Below are 18,353 nucleotides of genomic sequence, written 5' to 3'. Positions count from 1 at the left end.
ACTACTCCTCTCGTCGGGGAGGAATACAGAAACCAGTTTAAAGAGCCCTTTATATCGATATAAAGGGCCTCGTTGTGTGGATGGGTGCAGGGTTAAATCGGTTTAACGCTGCTAAATTCGGTTTAAACACGTAGTGTAGACCAGGCCTTAGAGTGGTAGGACTGTGTGGTTCTACGCAGAAAGGGGTGAAGGTAGGAAATCTGTCACCAAAGAAGTGCACTTGACAGGAACTAAAAAGGGGTCTAAAGCACAGCTCACCCCATAACCACCATACTGCGAGGATCTGGGGAGCGAGAATCTAGGTCTGTAGGTCCATGAGCAATTGCCACATCCATGCTGCCACCCAACAGATCTGGCACAGCAGTGATTGATGGGCTGTGAGCCTTGTGAGGCCAAGCACCACTGGATGTCCTTCCCAGAGAGGCCCTGGCGAGAGGAGCCTACCACATTCCCTTATTGGCCCAGGTACACAATTTAAAAAATCAGGAGGCTGTCTGTGCATCAAGGCAGACCACTGACCTGCTGTGTAGATACACCTGGTCTTGTTACAGTTCTGTCTCAATGTTGCTCCTGCCTCCCCTGACTTTAGGTAACCCAGTTCTGGCTCTTGGCTTGTGTATCCTGACTCCCACCACTATGCTTGGGTGCTCCTATCCCATTCCTGACAGATTTTGACCAAAGCCCATTCACAGAGGCCAGCAACTGGGAATTTAACATCATAAAGACAGAACAGAGTCAGGAGTTTCCTTTATTTTTTTTTCTGGAGAAGTGCCAATTACAGTATTGCCAACCTCAAAAAGTAAAAAATCATGAGATTTTCCCCAAACATTCATGCGATTTAAAACCAACAACATTATATTGTGTTTTATTTTGGGTCTGTCTTTTGAACTCCCCCTGCCCATCTCTACTGTGTGTGAGACAGTCAGTTAGTGTTTTCCACTCTCCCGCATTTATTGGGTATGGAGATTTTTCACCTCCACATTTGCCCATCCCCATCCTTGCAACTAATTCTGCCCCCCAACCTCCAAATCAATCCTATCCCCACATCAGTTCAGCTGCCCTGACAGCCCCCACTATACATCAGTTCAGCACTCACCCTCCATCTATTCAGCCCCCCAGCCTTCCAGAATGGTGGGGAGCAGCTCTGGGGTTCTTCACCCCTTCTCCTCCTTCCCAGACCAGGGGACGCAGAAGCAACAGTGCCACCCTGTCCCTGTTGCTCACAGAAGGAGGGAAAAAGAGGAGATGGAGCCATCTTGAACCACTGGATTCTGTAGCTCCCTCCTGTTCCCTCCCTTCCTTCCTTCCTGTGAGTATAGATTCAGATTGCAGAGAGGAGGGGAAGGGGGAGAGAGCTCTCTTCCTGCAGCAGCTGGGATTGGCTGCCTGCACCATTTACCCACCAGCTGGGGCTAAGCAACCAATCAGAAGGGATTTGCTGCCTGGCAGGGCTCAAATTGGTTAGAAGACTGGAACTTCTCACATTATTGAGAGACTGGACTCCAGCCTCCGCCAAAATCCTGTCATTCGTGAAAAATCACAAGAGTTGGCAATATTTCAATTATACATAAAGGAAAACCCTATATTTTCTCAAACAGAAATCATCAAAGAGTAAAAGCAGTGCCTGTCTCATGGGGAAAGTACTGATGAATCTGGTTAGTGATCTTCCTCTAAGAACAATCTATCTCAATTTTTTGCTTCTATGGCATTTTCTGATCGGGATGCATTTTTAGCTTCATGACCTTCAACATACCTAAAGTAAACTGTTATTACAATATAATACACTTCGTGTCAGCTACACCAATGTTTGTATAACTGTAGTTATATAGAGCTTTTCATCCTAAACCACTTTAAATTCTATGGGATGGTGCACACTCATTTGTAAACACTTATTACTGAACAAAGCATGTTCTACTACAAATGCTGCCCTGGAATCTCGGTTAGACCACTAATGGCAGCAAGCACTTGCACTCACTAGTAAATGCTAGCTGGATTAGGTCCTTAGATTGTAATCTCTTTAAGGTAAGAAATGTATTTTACACCATTATAAAGTGATGGATAAATTTGTGGTATTATGCAAACAATTTTAAAGATAAATAATAAAAACAACATCTCCCATCCAAATATCAACCTAGCTCGACCCTGTCTAGTCTGAGATCTAATACACACTGTATAATCTCTGTGTGTGCGTGTGTGTATAAACAATTTACACAAGGATTTTTAGCATATGGTCTTACTGTGGTGCTTCTGGTATAGTATGCCCCCAACACTATTGAAGTAATGGACTATAATGTCTTTACAGTAGGGTTGCTGAGTCCTGCTCGGTCAAATATTTATCTGTTAATTTTTTTTAAAAATTGAATTGTTTTCTATTTATTGTATTTCCTAATATGGGCCCTGATTCCCCGATACATTTACTTCAGAGTATAGTACCTAGTATCATAAGTGGTCCCATTAAAAATATTGGGAACCGTCACTGAAGTAAGTGTGTGCAGGCTTGAGCATGTGCATGTAAACCCAGCCTTAAAGGTTTCACACTCAGAAGAAATCTGTGCGCTCAGTTTTTCTTTTAGTAAGTTTAACCGGTGTTAAAACACAACAAATATTTAAACAATGTACAGCATTTGCACCAGTGGGTATATCTGTCATTTAAAAAACCCCACAATAAATCACTATATTGTTTGCACTTGACAAGGATTTTAATTTGTCATTTTACAATATATTTTTGAAGGCATTAAAAGTGAAAGGTGAAGCTCATAGTGTCACCTAAGCTGACTATATATTATTGATTAATGACTAACGGCTGCAATGACTATTAATCATTATAGAAAACTGCTATCTACAAAAACTTCTATTTGAAAAATATTTACAAGTTTCTCTGCTGGCCAATAAAAAAGTACTTGGACACAGGACAGGGAGCCATTGGAAATCCATGAGTCTAGTCTAGAAACAGAGGTCATTAATGACACTCTGCCTTTAACTCTATTCTTCAAAAGATTGGGACGGGGAAGGGGAGTGCACTGAAGGATAGAGGTCAGTGAATGGATGGAGTGATGTTTGGATAGCTGTAGGAAAAATATAAATGCCTACTTCAGTGTGATGAATCAAGAGATTTTTGACAGAAAAGTAACTCTCACCATTCTTATCCCATTTGTTATGCTGCAGTATAGACAGTCAGAATCAGCTCCAAACAAACTAGAATGGTTGTCGTGCAGCCGCTGATACAGGATGCTTAGTAGACCCTGTGCCAGTGGAAGATTGGTGTAGTGTTGTTAAACTCCAATATTCACCTTCCTTCCCCCAGTGCATCCCCCTCTCCCTCTCCCTCTACAGGCTACCTACCTACACGTTGGGGGGCACAGGAACAGACCAGGAGTGTCAGAAGCTCCCTAAAAGTGATGGGGCCATGGCCCCCTGATGCCCCCTGTTCTGGCACTCCTGGCACAGTCCTGAATCCAGCTCATATGCACTAAGCAGAGTTCCCCTACACCGGAGAATTCTCTGTACATTTACAGCTAGACTATGACTCACTTATGCTGCCTAAGTGGCATAAAGGGGACGTAAATTCACTATAGAATCTGACCCCCACCATATCAAAGTCTATCATGTTAGATGCTAAATATTTTGTCAGCAGGTCATGATTAACCCTACAGTTCTACATGACAGCCTGTGTCTCAACTCAGTACAACTCAGGCAGGTGAGTCATCTTGTTCGTTAACATGTGATCTAACACAATATAAACTCTTCCAGTGTAGACAAGCCTTGCAGATCCCAGCTAATTTTGAGTATAAAAAGGACAAGAGTTTGGGGGACAGGGTGTGGCAGAGTGTGGGGAGGTGTCCACAAATTCTAGATCAACTGCAGGTTATTCATCCTAGACTGCATATAGCAACTTGTTTGGGAGAAGAATGCTGCAGTGGGACTAGATGCAGAAGAAAGGAAACTAACCCCGGAAAACTGAGAACAGCCATAAACTGGAGATGGCCTGTGAAATGCTGGGTGATAGCTAGGTCAAAAATGAAGTGCTGGACTTTCTGGAATTGGTAGGTGTATATTCTGTCAAAACAGGAAATATGTATAGTAACTCTGGTTTGTGCCTTCCATCTGATGACCTCAAATTGATTTATAATCATAGAATCAGAAATGTAGAATGGAAGGGACCTTGAGAAGTCATCTAGAACAGCCCCCGCCCACACAGAGGCATGACCAAGTATACTCTAGACCATCCCTGACAAGTGTTTGTCCAACCTGTTCTTAACCTCGTTTGGAAGCCTCCTCTGAGCTTAACTAGCCTTACACTTAAAGTTTTTCCTATTATCTAACCTAATATTTCATAATATTTAACTTAACTGAATTAAGCCTCAGGACATCCCGTAACTTTTATAGGTGGGGAAACTTGACAACCTCTGTGGCTCAAAGTATGTGGCAAAGCTGGGAAGAGAATTCTGACCGGTCTTTATCATAAGACTCTGGTAATAAAATAAGATTAATTTGTCTGTAGTGGAAGCTCCTAGAATCTAACTTTTACTACATGGAGATTTATTTCCCCAGCTTTCTGTACAGAAGTGGTTTTAACTAGGGCTGTCAATTAACTGCAATTAACTCACACAATTAACTTAAAAAATTTATCACGATTAATCACCTTATAACATTACTATACCAGTCGATATTTATTAAATATTTTTGGATGTTTTTCTACATTTTTAATATTGATTTCAGTTACCACACAGACTACAAAGTGCACAGCGCACACTTTATTATTATTTTTTATTACAAATATATGCAGTGTAAAAATGATAAATAAAAAAATAGTATTTTTCAATTCACCTCATACAAGTACTGAAGTGCAATCTCTTTATCATGAAAGTGTAACTTAAAATGCAGATTTTTTTGGTTTTAACTGCACTCAAAAAACAAAACAGTGTAAAAAACTTTAGAGCCTACAAGTCCACTCAGTCCTACTTCTTATTCTGCCAATCGCTAAGACAAAGAAGTTTGTTTGCATTGACAGGAGATACTGCTGCATGTTTCTTATTTACAATGTCACCTGAAAGTGAGGACAGGCGTTCACATGGCACTGTTGTAGCTGGCATTGCAAGATATTTACATGTCAGATATGTTCAACATTCGTATGCCCTTTCATGTTTCAGCCACCATTCTAGAGGAAATGCTTCCATGCTGATGATGCTTGTTAAAAAAATATTTCATCAATTAAATTTGTGACTGTACTCCTTGGGGGGAGAATTGTATGTCTCCTGCTCTGTTTTATCCACCTTATGCATATATTTCATGTTATAGCAGTCTCAGACGATGACCCAGCACATGTTCATTTTAAGAACACTTTCACAGCAGATTTGACAAAATGCAAAGAAGGTACCGATGTGAGATTTCTAAAAATAGCTACAGCACTCAACCCAAGATTTAAGAATCTGAAGTGCCATCCAAAATCTGAGAGGGACAAGGTGTGGAGCATGGTTTTAAAGTCTTAAAAGTGCAACACACAGATGTGGAAACTACAGAACCCAAACCACCAAAATAGAAAATCAATCTTCTGCTGGTGGCATCTGACTCAGATGATGAAAATGAACATGTGTCAGTCCATATTGCTTTGGATCGTTATCAAGCAGAACCCATCATCAGCAAGGAAGCATGTCCTCTGGAACGGTGGCTGAAGCATGAAGGGACATTTAGTGCATCTGGCATGTAAATATCTTGCAATGCCAGCTAAAACAGAGCCATGTGAATGCCTGTTCTCACTTTCAGGTGACATTGTAAACAAGAAGCAGGTAGCATTATCTCCTGCAAATTGTAACCAACCTTGTTTGTCTGAGTGATTGGCTGACCAAGAAGTAGGATTGAGTGGACTTGTGGGCTCTAAAGTTTCACATTGTTTTATTTTTGAATGCAGCTATTTTTGTACATAATTCTACATTTGTAAATTCAACTTTCATGATCAAGAGATTGCATTACAGTACTTATATGAGGTGAATTGAATTTTTGTTTTTACAGTGTAAATAGCTGTAATAAAAAATAAATATCAAGTGAGCACTGTACACTTTGTATTCTGGATAGTAATTGAAATTAATATATTTGAAAGTGTAGTAAAGATCCAAAAAAATTTAAAATAAATGGTATTCTATTGAAAACAACAAGGAGTCCTTGCAGTACCTTTGTATTTATTTGTTAGATTCTAAGGTGTCACAAGGACTCCTCATTGTTTTTGCTGATACAGACTAACATGGCTACCACTCTGAAACCTGATATTCTATTGTTGTTTAACAGCGCGATTAATCATGATTAATTTTTCTAATTGTTTGACAGCCCTAGTTTTAACTATATTTAAAAGAAATTTTTATTTTTATCTAGTTGACAATCCTGGAAAAGCGTTTGTATATGTTTCTTGGTGATTTAGACTGCAGTGTTAAAATGACTTTAATCTTTTAAGCCTTATAAAATACTATCAGATAAACACAAAGATTTAATTAAACTGTTTCAGTAACAGATATTATTACCTTTAAATGGACAATTCAAATACATTGCATACTGCCAAGCAGGGCCAGCTCCATCGTTTTTGCTGCCCCAAATGCCACCCACCACAAAAAAAAGGCCGCAATCGGCAACAGCTCTACTGCCGCTGCTTCATTCGTCAGCGGCAATTCAGTGGCAGGTCCTTCCCTCTGAGAGGGACTCGCTGCTGAATTGCTGCGCTGGTGCCTGGAACCGACCCTACTGCCAAGTGGTATCTTTCCTTTATCTAGTGCTGCATTACAATAAGTGAATTATTGTGAGCCCATTTTAAAATCTGATAATGCCATATCGCTTCAGGATGCCTTTTTGAGTGTATTTGTAATTTATACAAATGAGCTACTTAAGTCAGATTACTCATGTAAAACAGCAAAACACACTGGCAAGGAGCCCCCTTTCCTTATAGTTTGCTGAAAAAGATAAGGTATGAACCTTAGGTATGGCCTATGAACAAACCACCCCATAATAGAAGCCGAGGGGATCCAAGATGTGAGCTGCAAGAAGCAAACATGGAGTTCTCCAGCTCAACAGAAGATCTTGCAGTACTAATGATTGCCTTATTCTAAGGGAATTGCCACATTAAATCAAACCAATGGTCCATCTAGTTCAGCATCCTGTCACTGAATGAGTCACAGGAAGGTAAGAAACTCCTTAGTTTCTTATGGGATACCCTGCCCCCAAAGAAAGTTTCTTACTAATTCTCAATAGTTCGAGGTTGCATTAAGGCCTGAAGCAGAGAGGATTATTTCTCTTCCAAAACTCTTGTTAATTTCTAATATTTATTATAAAAACTCTGGATATTTTTGTTAACCATACAAAGGTCTAAATCCTCTTTGAACCCTGCTCAGCTCTTGAACTCAATGATATGCACTAGCTCAACCACAAGATATAAACCTGACACAAAAATTAACGGGTGAAATACAATGGCCTGTATTATGCAGGAGATTAGACTAGATCATCATTGCAATCTTTATGTAATTAATGCCAGGCATAAATGCAGATGGGCATGAGCTTCCAATGCCCATTCTGGAAGTTATTCCTATGCACCAACAAGTCAGCAACCACATAACGACTGATTCTGCAGGGATATACAGCTCATACAAATCATTCTGTTATTTATATCCATTGCCACTTTTGTTTATTAAATCTATTCGTTATATATACCTGAATGGCTTTGGGGAAATTCTGTAATTTCTTGTTAATGGCCTAATGTGCTCCAACTGAAAATGCAGGATGCCCTTCAATAGGTTTATAGGAAAAGTAGTAATAAAGCTTAATACAACCATATCTTTGACACTAAAACAAAGACTTTACGGCATTTCAGAGCTGAAGAGTAATAAAATCAGTTATCTTTCTGGACAGAGTCAGTGCCTTGCCATAGAGATGGACACAAGCCAATGAAATGAGCTCAAGATACTGGAAGAGGACTATCGTCGTTCAGACAGTACTTACAATAAGCTTTTTCCTAATTGCTCCTAGCTTTTCAGTGGCTGCTGCTAGTTCAGCATTTGCCTGGGCTAATGCATGACGTTTTGGCTCCACATCACAATACACCTTGAGAAATAGAGAGAGTATAGTTTTATTAGGACAAAAAGTAGGCCTTGTATTCATCCACAAAAACTGCAAATGACACCCGATGAAAGAGCTTCTAATCTGTACAATGAACCAGTAAGTCACAGGGTGCATACATTTGCTTTACCTTTTGTATATGGTGGTGAAAGACATACAAACCTACATTAACTACATAACTATAGCTATACACATATACTACTTGCTTTCTAGGAGGGGAGTCATCCCTTGTAGTTCTGACAGTAGCTTATTTAAGGCTATCTTAAATAGAAATGAATGCTGCCCACTCATACCAAACACTTCCAACTTTTGTTTCCTTAGCACAGAAAGTGGGGGTGGGAGTCAATTTGGGAAAACAGGTCTGCTGTGCAAATCCAATCAATTCACACATGGAATGATTTTTTTGGTCTCAGAATTAAAAGGGTAAAGTGTGCATTTAATTTAAATAGTACACTGTAATCAAGTAGATTTTTAATATTCACAATTAAATGACATCCAGCCATCATATTGCAATGGGCTCACTAGTTTGTATATATACCACTGGCATCTACTGGAGAATCAGAATTGCTCAACTGTGTCTCAAACTGCCTGCCATGTAGATAGCTAGCTGAGATTTTCCTTTAGATTAAGTGGAAGGGTGATATGTATCTGGAGAAAAAGGATATACGATCTGTCCCCACTGTTGCATCATAATGACAATTACAAACCCCAATGGCCACAAATTTGTTCTTTAAAAATGAAGTTTTCAAGCCTTAGCACTGTTTTCCATTTAACCTCCATCTGCATTTAATCTTGTATCTTCACTGAAAATAATACGCTGAGTCTGCTGAAATAGTCACAAACATCTATTGTAGTATCCTTCTAAACTCACCTACTTGTCCAGTCAGAGACCAAACATTGATACACAGTACCTCATAGAATTTTACTATGTTGATAACCCAGGCACAGAGACCAGCTGCTGCAAAGGACTTTGTGCGGACCAAATTTGGGTTGAATTCTGGATCTTTCAAGTAATGTTCTTTGACCACTTTCAGACAGTTCTCAGGAATATGCTCCTTATCATAACTAATTAAAGCTTGTAGGAAGTCATCAACCTGCAAGAAAGAAGAGGCCTAATGTATTCAATCCATTTACACTGCAGAGAACATTCCAGATCACAAGTTAACTCCTGCTTCATGACCTTAAAATATAAAAGCAAAATTGGCACTCTGCATTTAGTTTGTTTTTGGAGGTTGCACTGAGCACTTAGTGAATACAAATTTGAGAAAAAAAAAAAAAAAGTGTGGCCTAAAGCACATCTTCACAGGAATCATTCATTTACAGAACCCCTCCCATCACGCCCCCTCAAAAAACCCCAACCGCTCAAGCTGCTTTTTGCAATTAATTTGGGAAATTGTTTAATATCAGGTAAAAACATATATACAATTTTCTCTCTCTTATACTTGACTGCTCTCAGTTTTGCAAATAATGAGTAACTCCTAGTTGATGCTCATGTTGACTTCAATATGCTACTGCAGCCACAGGGAGACATGCTTTATAACAATATGACATACGGCTCCTTCAGTTAAGTCAGTAAGAACGTAATATTACATTTGACTCAAAACTACCCTGAACTGTAATATTTAATTAACTAGCCCTACTCTCACCCAGCCAGCAGATGATTTCCCACTGTCCAGTACCTTTCCCATGAAAACTTTAGCAGCTTTCCAACTTCGGTCTTTGGGCACTTTGCCTTTATAAGCCAGTAATACCATGACTGCAGCAGTAACATTTGTTACTGTGATCGGTGGGTTGGGGAAGGCTTTCAATTCAGTGAGATTAACCTGAAGAGCAATCACAAAAAAAATCAGCAGAAAGCTGCCAAACATAGAGTTAGCTATCTGCAAAGTAAGAGATGTCTACAGAGAAATAATGCAATTGCTGGTGCAGCAGAGGTACAGCAGAATCATTCTGATTAAGAGATTACGAATGCACAGCTGTACTCTTTGATGACTCTTGGTTGCTTGTGATCCCATTGGTCATTACTTCACATAATAAGTAGAGCTGCAACTTCCTGCATGGTAGTTAAAGGAAGCCATCACTGTCCAGGAGCACTAAAACCAACAAGTAATGTTCTGTATGGATTCTTTACACACATACAATTTTCTACAGCGTAAAGTGCAAAAGCCATTTTTTCATGCAAGTTTCCTGTTGGACTTGAACCCAAATCAACTAATTATTCTTGTTGCAGTCGATATTATATTTAATATAGATTATTTGATGTGACTTGACTTTATCATCAGTGAAATAAATCACAATAAAATAACCTATACACTTGTACCATACTGTAGCGCTACTACTTTCAATAACAGTAGGTAAAATAACCTATACACATCATACTGGTTTGTCAGTTTTCTTCTGCACACATGCACTTCCTCCCCCTGTCCCGCACGCACACACAGCAGATCCTATGTCACAGTGATGCTTCCAATCAGCCAGAGCTCAAGAGGTTCAAGGTGCTCCTTCATACTAATTATGCAGCTTCTACAAAATTCCCAGGGGCTGCCAGTCTAGGGAGATGGGGGAACAAGCTCATTCCTCATCTTTCATTGATCAGTACAGCAACAAGCCCAATGGGCTGAGCCATGCATAGCTTATTAAAATCCTTTAAAGGAAGTTCCTCACAGCCATTAAACTGCCTGGTTCTTACCTTATTAAGTGTATTTAAAGCGGCTGTAGCAGCCACTAGAGCAGGTTCAGCTTTCACCAGGTCATCTTCACATTCTCTCTGCTTCAGAGATACTTCTGTTTGGATTGCCACTACCTATTCAAACAAAGAATCTTAAGAGTTTACCCTTAGACCTAATTTTCCACATGCAGTCAGAGCTGCTTAAGCTGCAGATAGATCTTTTTCTTAGTGTCTGGGTATGCAAGCAATATATAGTAAATAGTAACCTTTCTTACATTAGGCACTGTCACATAAACTGTGTGGCAAATCCTATGCTCCTATCATGAGAACCAAAAAATCTCCCGACATACAATGATCCCAAGAAAGAGACAATGGGACAGATCTCCACCTGTGACTGAGCTCTGCAAAGTTAAAGCTCCACAGGGCAGGTGACTTACAACCCCAGGCTTATAGGGAGACCACTACTGCAGGCTCCTCTTCCTGCAGACCACTGCATCCAGACAAAGCATAAACCCCATTACTTCTGATAAAGAGTTCAGAGTGCCACATTCCTTTCATCCTAGCTGCTCTCTTTGCTGTCCTAAATCATGAAGTTGCTCCCTCTTGCTGTTCTATCCTTTTCTGAGCAGAAACATGGAAGAAGATGGAGGATACTGACTGAAATTCTTTGAGGGAAAAACACACTGATATCAAGAATACAGGCAAAATAGTGAGTAGGCAAATGGAGGACCTAGAAAATGGCAGAAAAATTGCCACATTTGTGGATCTCAGACAGATTTATCTGTATCATGACAAAAAAAAGTTAAATTATGCTATCGTTTGCCCAGTTATGTAATCACAATATACTCTGGTCAGGGTCATAACTAAACACTCTGATAGTGTAAACTATTATGATGGAAACTGACAATTTTATAACTAAATATAAAATAAAAAATGTATGTCAGGCTTAAACTTGGTGAATGTGTTTTATTCTTGGAATATATTTTTTCTTTTAAAATTGGTTTTGATTGTATTAATACATCAGGTAAGAAAATACACAATTACAAAATCCCAAAGTGGTCTAAATGTCTAATTGAAAAACAGAATGAATTTTAAAAAATAGAAATTTGCCCAGAGCTTCTGGTTTATGACATTGCTTTTGTACTGTGGAAATAAATTAAGTTTTCTGATGACTTAATGGTGTCAGCTCTATTTTAATAATACCCACTAATTAAATAAACATGCATTTAAAAAGCCATTTCAGAACAGCTACAAGGCACTTTGTAAGGGAGAAGTTGTATACCAGTGGCTAAATTACCACCTACACAGAGCAATTACTCTTATCCTGAAACCACCCTGGAAATACACTGCAAATTTGTTACCTGATCATTTCCTTTCTGGATATGGCCTCTTTGCCATTTGAAGACATTTGGATTGCTATTCGCTTCCTGCAAATATCATAGGCAGCTCAGACTTGTCCATGAGGCTCCACACCTTGAACACACTCCTCCTGCTCTCATTCCAGAAGTGTATAATAAATGTGGCTGAATAAAGTGTCACTGTTACAAACTTTTATTTTTAATCTACTAGTAAAAATTTAGTGTTTCATTTCAATTGCTGAAGCACTCATCTGGAGTGAAAGTGGAAGGGTCTTGGCTCTTTCTTAGAGCCTCATGGACAAGGATGAGAGGCCTTCAACATCTGTAGAATGAGGAAATTAAAAAGAGTATAATTAAGTAATTTAGGTACCATGGCTTAGAGCACTTTCCACTCAAGGAAATTTTCCTTCTGTAGAAAAATGAAGGCAAACTCAACAGCACTCTGTAAAAACAGTGTTGTTGGGAGTGACTACATAGCAGCTTTACACAATTTCAATTCAATTCAGTGAGACTTTATTGGCATGACAACTCACACAAATATTGCCAAAGGAGGAGAGGCAAGAAGAGGCAGATCTTCCTTAATGGTTGTGTCATAAATGGATAGGTAAGGTAAGGGTTAAGTTTCTTTTACCTGAAAAGGGTAACCGAACACCTGACCAGAGGACCAATCAGAGAACTGGATTGTTTAAAGTCAGGGGCGGGAATTTGTATACTCGGGGTCTTTGTTGTTTTCTTAGCTATGAGGAAACAAGTCTTCTTCTAATTCTCTCCTAATACTTCTTCTAAACATCTGTAAGTACCCAGGAACCGCAAAGTAATTCAGCTATGATGGTCTTTGGGGTGTATTTACCTGTATGTTAATTTGTTGTGCTGGTTTAATTGGGCTATCTTTTAAATCAGACTGTTTCTTTATATTTTCTTATAAGCAAGAGCCTGTATTGAGTTTCTTAATGCAAGATGATTGTTTTATATTTTCTTTCTTTTTTTCTATAAAGTTTTCTTGTTAAACCTTGTGAAAGTTCTTTTCCTAGGGAGGCAAAGGGAAAAGCCAGGCTGTGGGCTATTTTCCTATTTGGGTCCAGGGAAAGAGCAGACTACGGGGAAAGAGACGAAGAATTCTCTCTGTTCTCTGGTGGTTACAGTTTTTCCCTCGTTCCTGGAGCAAGGGGGGTGGCAGAGCCCAGCTGTGGGTATTTTGCATCTCCATTGTCCTGAGGGAAGCAGAAAAGCTGGTTTCTTGGGTCACACAGGTTAGCCGCGAGGCAAGCCTGATAAGGAGGGGGAAGGGGTTATTTTCCCTGCTTTTAGCATCCAAGGGATTGGGAATCTGGGTGTCCCACCAAGGGAGGGTTGGGGACACCAGAGGGAGGAAAGGGGGGATCAGGCCCCATAGATTAATTCCTGATCTGGTGGCAGCGAGAATATCCAAGCTGGTAGTGAGCTTGGGGGAGTTTCAGGTAAGCCCCCAAACTTTGGACGCAAAAGTCCAGGTTTGGGACAGGACCAGACTGGTGGACACTAAAGTCCAGGTCTGGGACTGGACGGCTAGATTACCACAGGTTGACTCCCTTTCTGCCCAGGTTGCTGCCATCAAGAATGTTGAATGGGCACTGATCCCCTTGGGATTGGTTTGATGTCTGGCGATGGAGGAGCTTTCAGGCCCAGACATTTAGGGTGAAAGAAATGAACAGACAGCAGAACAAATCAGTTCCTAAGGTAAAACTGAACTACTCTTTTATACAGGTGTAGAGGTTTTGGGAAAAACAAAGGAAGAACAATCTTCTGTGATGTATGGAAAGAAGAGTTTATCTTGGTAACAAATGATTCAGTAGTATGAAAAATGACTGTTATGGAACATGTAGTAAGAGCAGAGGCTTCAGACTTTTCTGATATGACAGTGATCAAGAAGCATGACTGTATGGAAATAAAATGCAGGGACTTAGATGCCATCTGTTTGATTGGGTCATGAGAGCCTACAGAACTGTGGGAAGATCCCAGGTAGGAAAAGGCAGGTCTGACTGCTAGTTTTGGTAGACATGCTCCCCTAAAGAGCCTGACTACCATTGGGTGATCTACCAGAGACATGGAAGAGCCTGTGTTTATAACACTATTTAGTGCTGAGACATGAGATATAATGGTAGGAGGTCTTTGGCCCAAGTTTAGGTCATCTTGCAAGACATACAGAAGAGCCAGGATGACTAGTTTCCTGGAGTTGTCTTTCTAGCCTGATTTCAGTAGAATTTTGTCCAAATTCTTGTGTAGGCTAAGAGGGTGGAAGGCCTGTGGGATGCTAAGATAGTCTATTATTGTGGGTTATCTAAGCTAGCCAAGCTGTCACACTCCAAAATCAGGACCTGGCTAAAGGACAGGAGATCCTGTCAGGTGGAAGACTGCCTAGAAACAGTTCTCACTACCATGGCCTTCTTCCATAATTTCCTCTTTTTTCACCTTCTGAGTGACTCTTCCTAGCACAAGGGCAGGGAAAGCACAGAGCCAAAACAGATCTGAGTCAGAGTGTTCAGTGAGGTGTGGTCTTCTTCTCAGGTGAAGAAGAGTTTCACCTTTGCATTTTGATTGTATGCAAAATAGATCTCCCTGGAGATAGCCTGGGGTACTGGAAATCAACTGTAATAGTTCTAGGTTTAGGGAGCATTCCATGTAGTCTCTCTGCTGATAGCTTAGACAGCCTGCTTTTGTGTTCAGCATCCCTCTTATGTAAATCACCCTGATGCAGCTAGGGATGACCTTCTGCCCAGGAGACAATCTGTCCCACTTCAGCAAATACGCTTGAGTTTCTTGTCCCCACCTCACATGGTATAGGAATCAGGTACTATCCCTTTAAATAATTTGAGAGCCCTCAAGTAGGTCTCCCTGTCTTCTGTTCTGAAGACATTCAGAAGCCTGGTAGAGCAACAGCATACATAAGTAGCTAGAGAAGTCTTGTGTTTTTGTATATAGTTAATAAATACCACTATTTGGGTTGTGCCCATGTGGTTTCCCCATATTCTTCCTGTTGTGTAGAGGGCAAGGACAACACTCCTTGTCCATTTATATATAGAAGAGTCATCATATTGTTGTGCTCCTTTTTCAGGGGATCCTGGAAGTCCCAAAGAGCCAGCCTGAATGGTTCTTGATCACTGAAGATGGTCTGATGTGTGTAGTACCAACAACCTTGCAGAGGTTTCTCTGGAAAAGTCTTGGCTGGTGCTGGGTAAGCCCAGAGGTCTTAAACATTGTCCTGTCTGAGTCCATTTTCCTGGCCAAGTGAGGGCCCCTGAGCTGTGAGAGACTGTGGGAGAGCTCCTAGTCTTTGCCTCATGATATAGTCTCCTTAGACATGGGAGCACCTCATGGCTTATCTACTCAGTTTGACCATCTCTGCCATGTGGGAGAAGAGGGGAATAGAGGGAGGGGACTGATTCAGGGAAATGATCTCTGAAAAACTGTCATTCTGTAGATGAAAGATTGATTGGGAGCAGGTTGAAAAGGGTAATTTTGCACACTGCTGCCCCCCCAAAACTAGGGTGGTGATAGATAAGTGAGGAGTGCTGAGCTTCTGCTTGGTTGCTTGATGGAAAGTGGAGAGTTTGGAGAGAGGGTAGGAGAGACCTGGCCATACTGTGACACAGAAACGCCATTGGTGCCAACTGGCAAAGGGTTCACTGCAACTCCTGTCTCAGTCCTGACAAACTCACTATACCTAATAAATTGCTTTCATGGTATTTATCCATAAAGATAGCATGTGAGATCTCTACTGAAAGCATGTATCTTATTTATACCCATAACCATTATGAGATGTGGGTATGGTGATATTTAAGGAGTAATGTCACTATATTGAAAATCATGCTCTTATGCTCTTGGAGTGAAAATGAGTCACCAGAGAAGCATATGTCTCAGCGGAGGCTCATTCAGGTTGGAAGGTGTCACCCTGCACAGGCTAGCCAAATATGTAATGTGTTGCTCTGTTGTCCTCCATTGCAACAATCCAAAGAAGCCAAGAGAAAACAACCTATAAACACTGAAACCAGCTGCAAGTGGAAAGGAAGGATATGACAACAAAGGGGTCACCCTGTCTGTGAATAAAGGCAACAGACTGATTCAATATATCAACAGGATGGAGAAAAATACTCTGGATCCATTCTCTGAGGAGCAGAAATGCTTCATGAAAGATTGGGTCTTGGCTTCTTGGGGCTAGTGAGTGCTACAAAAGACTGAACATTGGGGGTGAGAATCTGCTTTATTAGTTAGGAAAGGTAACTGTCAATAAGTGTAGGCCCTAGTTCATGTTTTATATGTAACTGTTTGTTCTCCCTGGTTGCTATGTGAATCTCTTTTTTTCTTAAATAAATTTCTCTTTGATTTATTATAACCGAACTCAAATGCTGCATGTGATGCAAGGGTGGTGTTCTACGGCAAAACTAGGGCACATCATTCCTTTGGAAATGGAGGATCTGGGATTTCTGTGAGCATCCAGTGATCAGGGGCTGAACATCACAGGGGGACACTTTGAATGGACTTAAGGCCTGGAGTGCAGCTATTTTCAACTGGCAGGGCTGGTGTAGCCTAGAAGAGAGTGTTTGAGCAGCTGACAGGCTGACTGTGTCAGGGCATTAACACCCAGCTGGCACAGGCAAGGCTTCTTTGCACCGCAGGCAGATGGCAACAAAGTGATTCGCAGTCCTGAGTGCCCCAAGAATCATCACACCTACCCCAGAGCAAAGAATAAATTTCAGAAACAAATATGACCATCAAAAATAGCCCAGGCCACCAATAATTTTCCCTTTTAGATGCTGTGGGACAGTCACTTGCACAAGTACCACCCCAGTGTCTCCCCGGTGACCACAGAACTCCTGCTTGACTATCAGACACCTAATATGTGGGTTGAATTATTTGAGGCCTGACCGATACGAGGTCTGTCTTGGCTCCCTACAAGCTCAGGGTTACTCCACCGGTCTGGTCTCATACAGTCTGGCTTCATCCAAGTCTGAACCTGTCAGATTCTTCCACACTAGGCTAGTCTGATCCCTCAAAATATATTTTAAGCTTCTTGGAGAATCTACATCCTTGAGTAGATAACCTGGTGTAGGTGAGGGTTGGCTGGCAATCCTGGTTTAGCCGGGGCCCTTTGGTGCAGCTAACTCTTTGAATTTCAGCAGGCCCCATCATTCCTTGGGAGTAGCAGAGGTATATTCCAAGTTACCCCTGTGATATCAGGATTCCCCTGCTCCCCAGATCTTCTCACTCTCTTAGCTCCCACACCAGCTGCTGTAGCAGTAGGGATCCTGCCTCTGCACGTTTGGTCAGGGAACAGGAAGCTCAGTCTCTAAGGGCAGGTCCACACTACAGCCAGGATCGAAGTGCTGAGATCGAGCCACCGGCAGTCGATTTAGCAGGTCTAGTAAAGACCAGCCAAATCAACTGCAGATCGCTCTCCCGTCCACCCCTCTACTCTACTACCAACAAGAAGAGTACGGTAAGTCGACGGGAGATTTTCTCCCATTGACGCCCCGCAGTAACTCAATGTAAGGTATGTTGACTCCAGCTACGAAGTGTACATTGACTTACTGCGATAGTGTAGACATAGCCTAACTCTCTGCAGAGGCTACTTCTCCTCTGAACAGGGAGTGGGTGGCTCATTCTCCAGTGTCTCCCCGTACTCCTAATGCTGCTCTTTCCTGGCTCAGTAGAGAAGCAAGCTGCTTGGCTCCCTGCAGTAACTGAACCTCATGCTGGAGGAACAAGTTGCCCAGTCTCTGCCTGGCTTCCTGCTTTTGCTGCTACCTGCAGGGGGAAGGTGTTTACTACAGCCCACTCTTCCCATCCTCAACCTTCACCATCTAGGAAATGCCTGCAGGCTTCTCTCCCAGAAGTCTCCGTGTAGCTGGGCAGCACAGCTTCTCTTTCTCTAGCTGTAGGGTTGTCCCATTTTATGTCTTAACTACTATATAGGCGAGACTTCTCTTGTTCTGACACTTACTGATGGTCTCCGCTGCCATTCACATATCCAGGGATTCTAAGGAGAGCCTATGAGTAACCTGACACAGTGCAATGGGCTCCCCTAGTATTAGCACTGATTTAATTTCAGGTGTGAATTTAAACAGATATGGTTAAATCAATACAGCTTCCTTGTGGGCACTCTTATTTTGTTTTAAGAGATTTTCATATCAGTTTGTCTGAAGTCTGTTAGGAAAGGCTTAACATAAACCAAATTAAGCCACTCTTAAAACTGAAAC

The 18,353-nt window shown here is 41.2% G+C and overlaps 1 protein-coding gene across 1 annotated transcript in view; it reads right to left on the bottom strand.

The window, feature by feature from the left end:
- The window catches only part of DNAH11 (dynein axonemal heavy chain 11), a 308,320-nt gene that overhangs the window by 77,791 nt on the left and 212,176 nt on the right, over positions 1-18,353 (bottom strand). Inside the window, exons 58-61 of the mRNA XM_075062396.1 lie at positions 10,784-10,897; positions 9,774-9,917; positions 9,006-9,188; positions 7,978-8,079 (exon numbers count right to left, since the gene is read on the bottom strand). Coding sequence (XP_074918497.1) covers positions 7,978-8,079; positions 9,006-9,188; positions 9,774-9,917; positions 10,784-10,897 — 543 coding nt within the window. The remainder of the gene's footprint in view (positions 1-7,977; positions 8,080-9,005; positions 9,189-9,773; positions 9,918-10,783; positions 10,898-18,353) is intronic.

This window comes from Chelonoidis abingdonii, chromosome 2 (genome assembly GCF_003597395.2).
Source record: "Chelonoidis abingdonii isolate Lonesome George chromosome 2, CheloAbing_2.0, whole genome shotgun sequence".
NCBI lineage: Eukaryota > Metazoa > Chordata > Testudines > Testudinidae > Chelonoidis > Chelonoidis abingdonii.
Note: the sequence above shows the minus strand (reverse complement) of the source record. Positions and strands in the feature narration are given on the sequence as shown.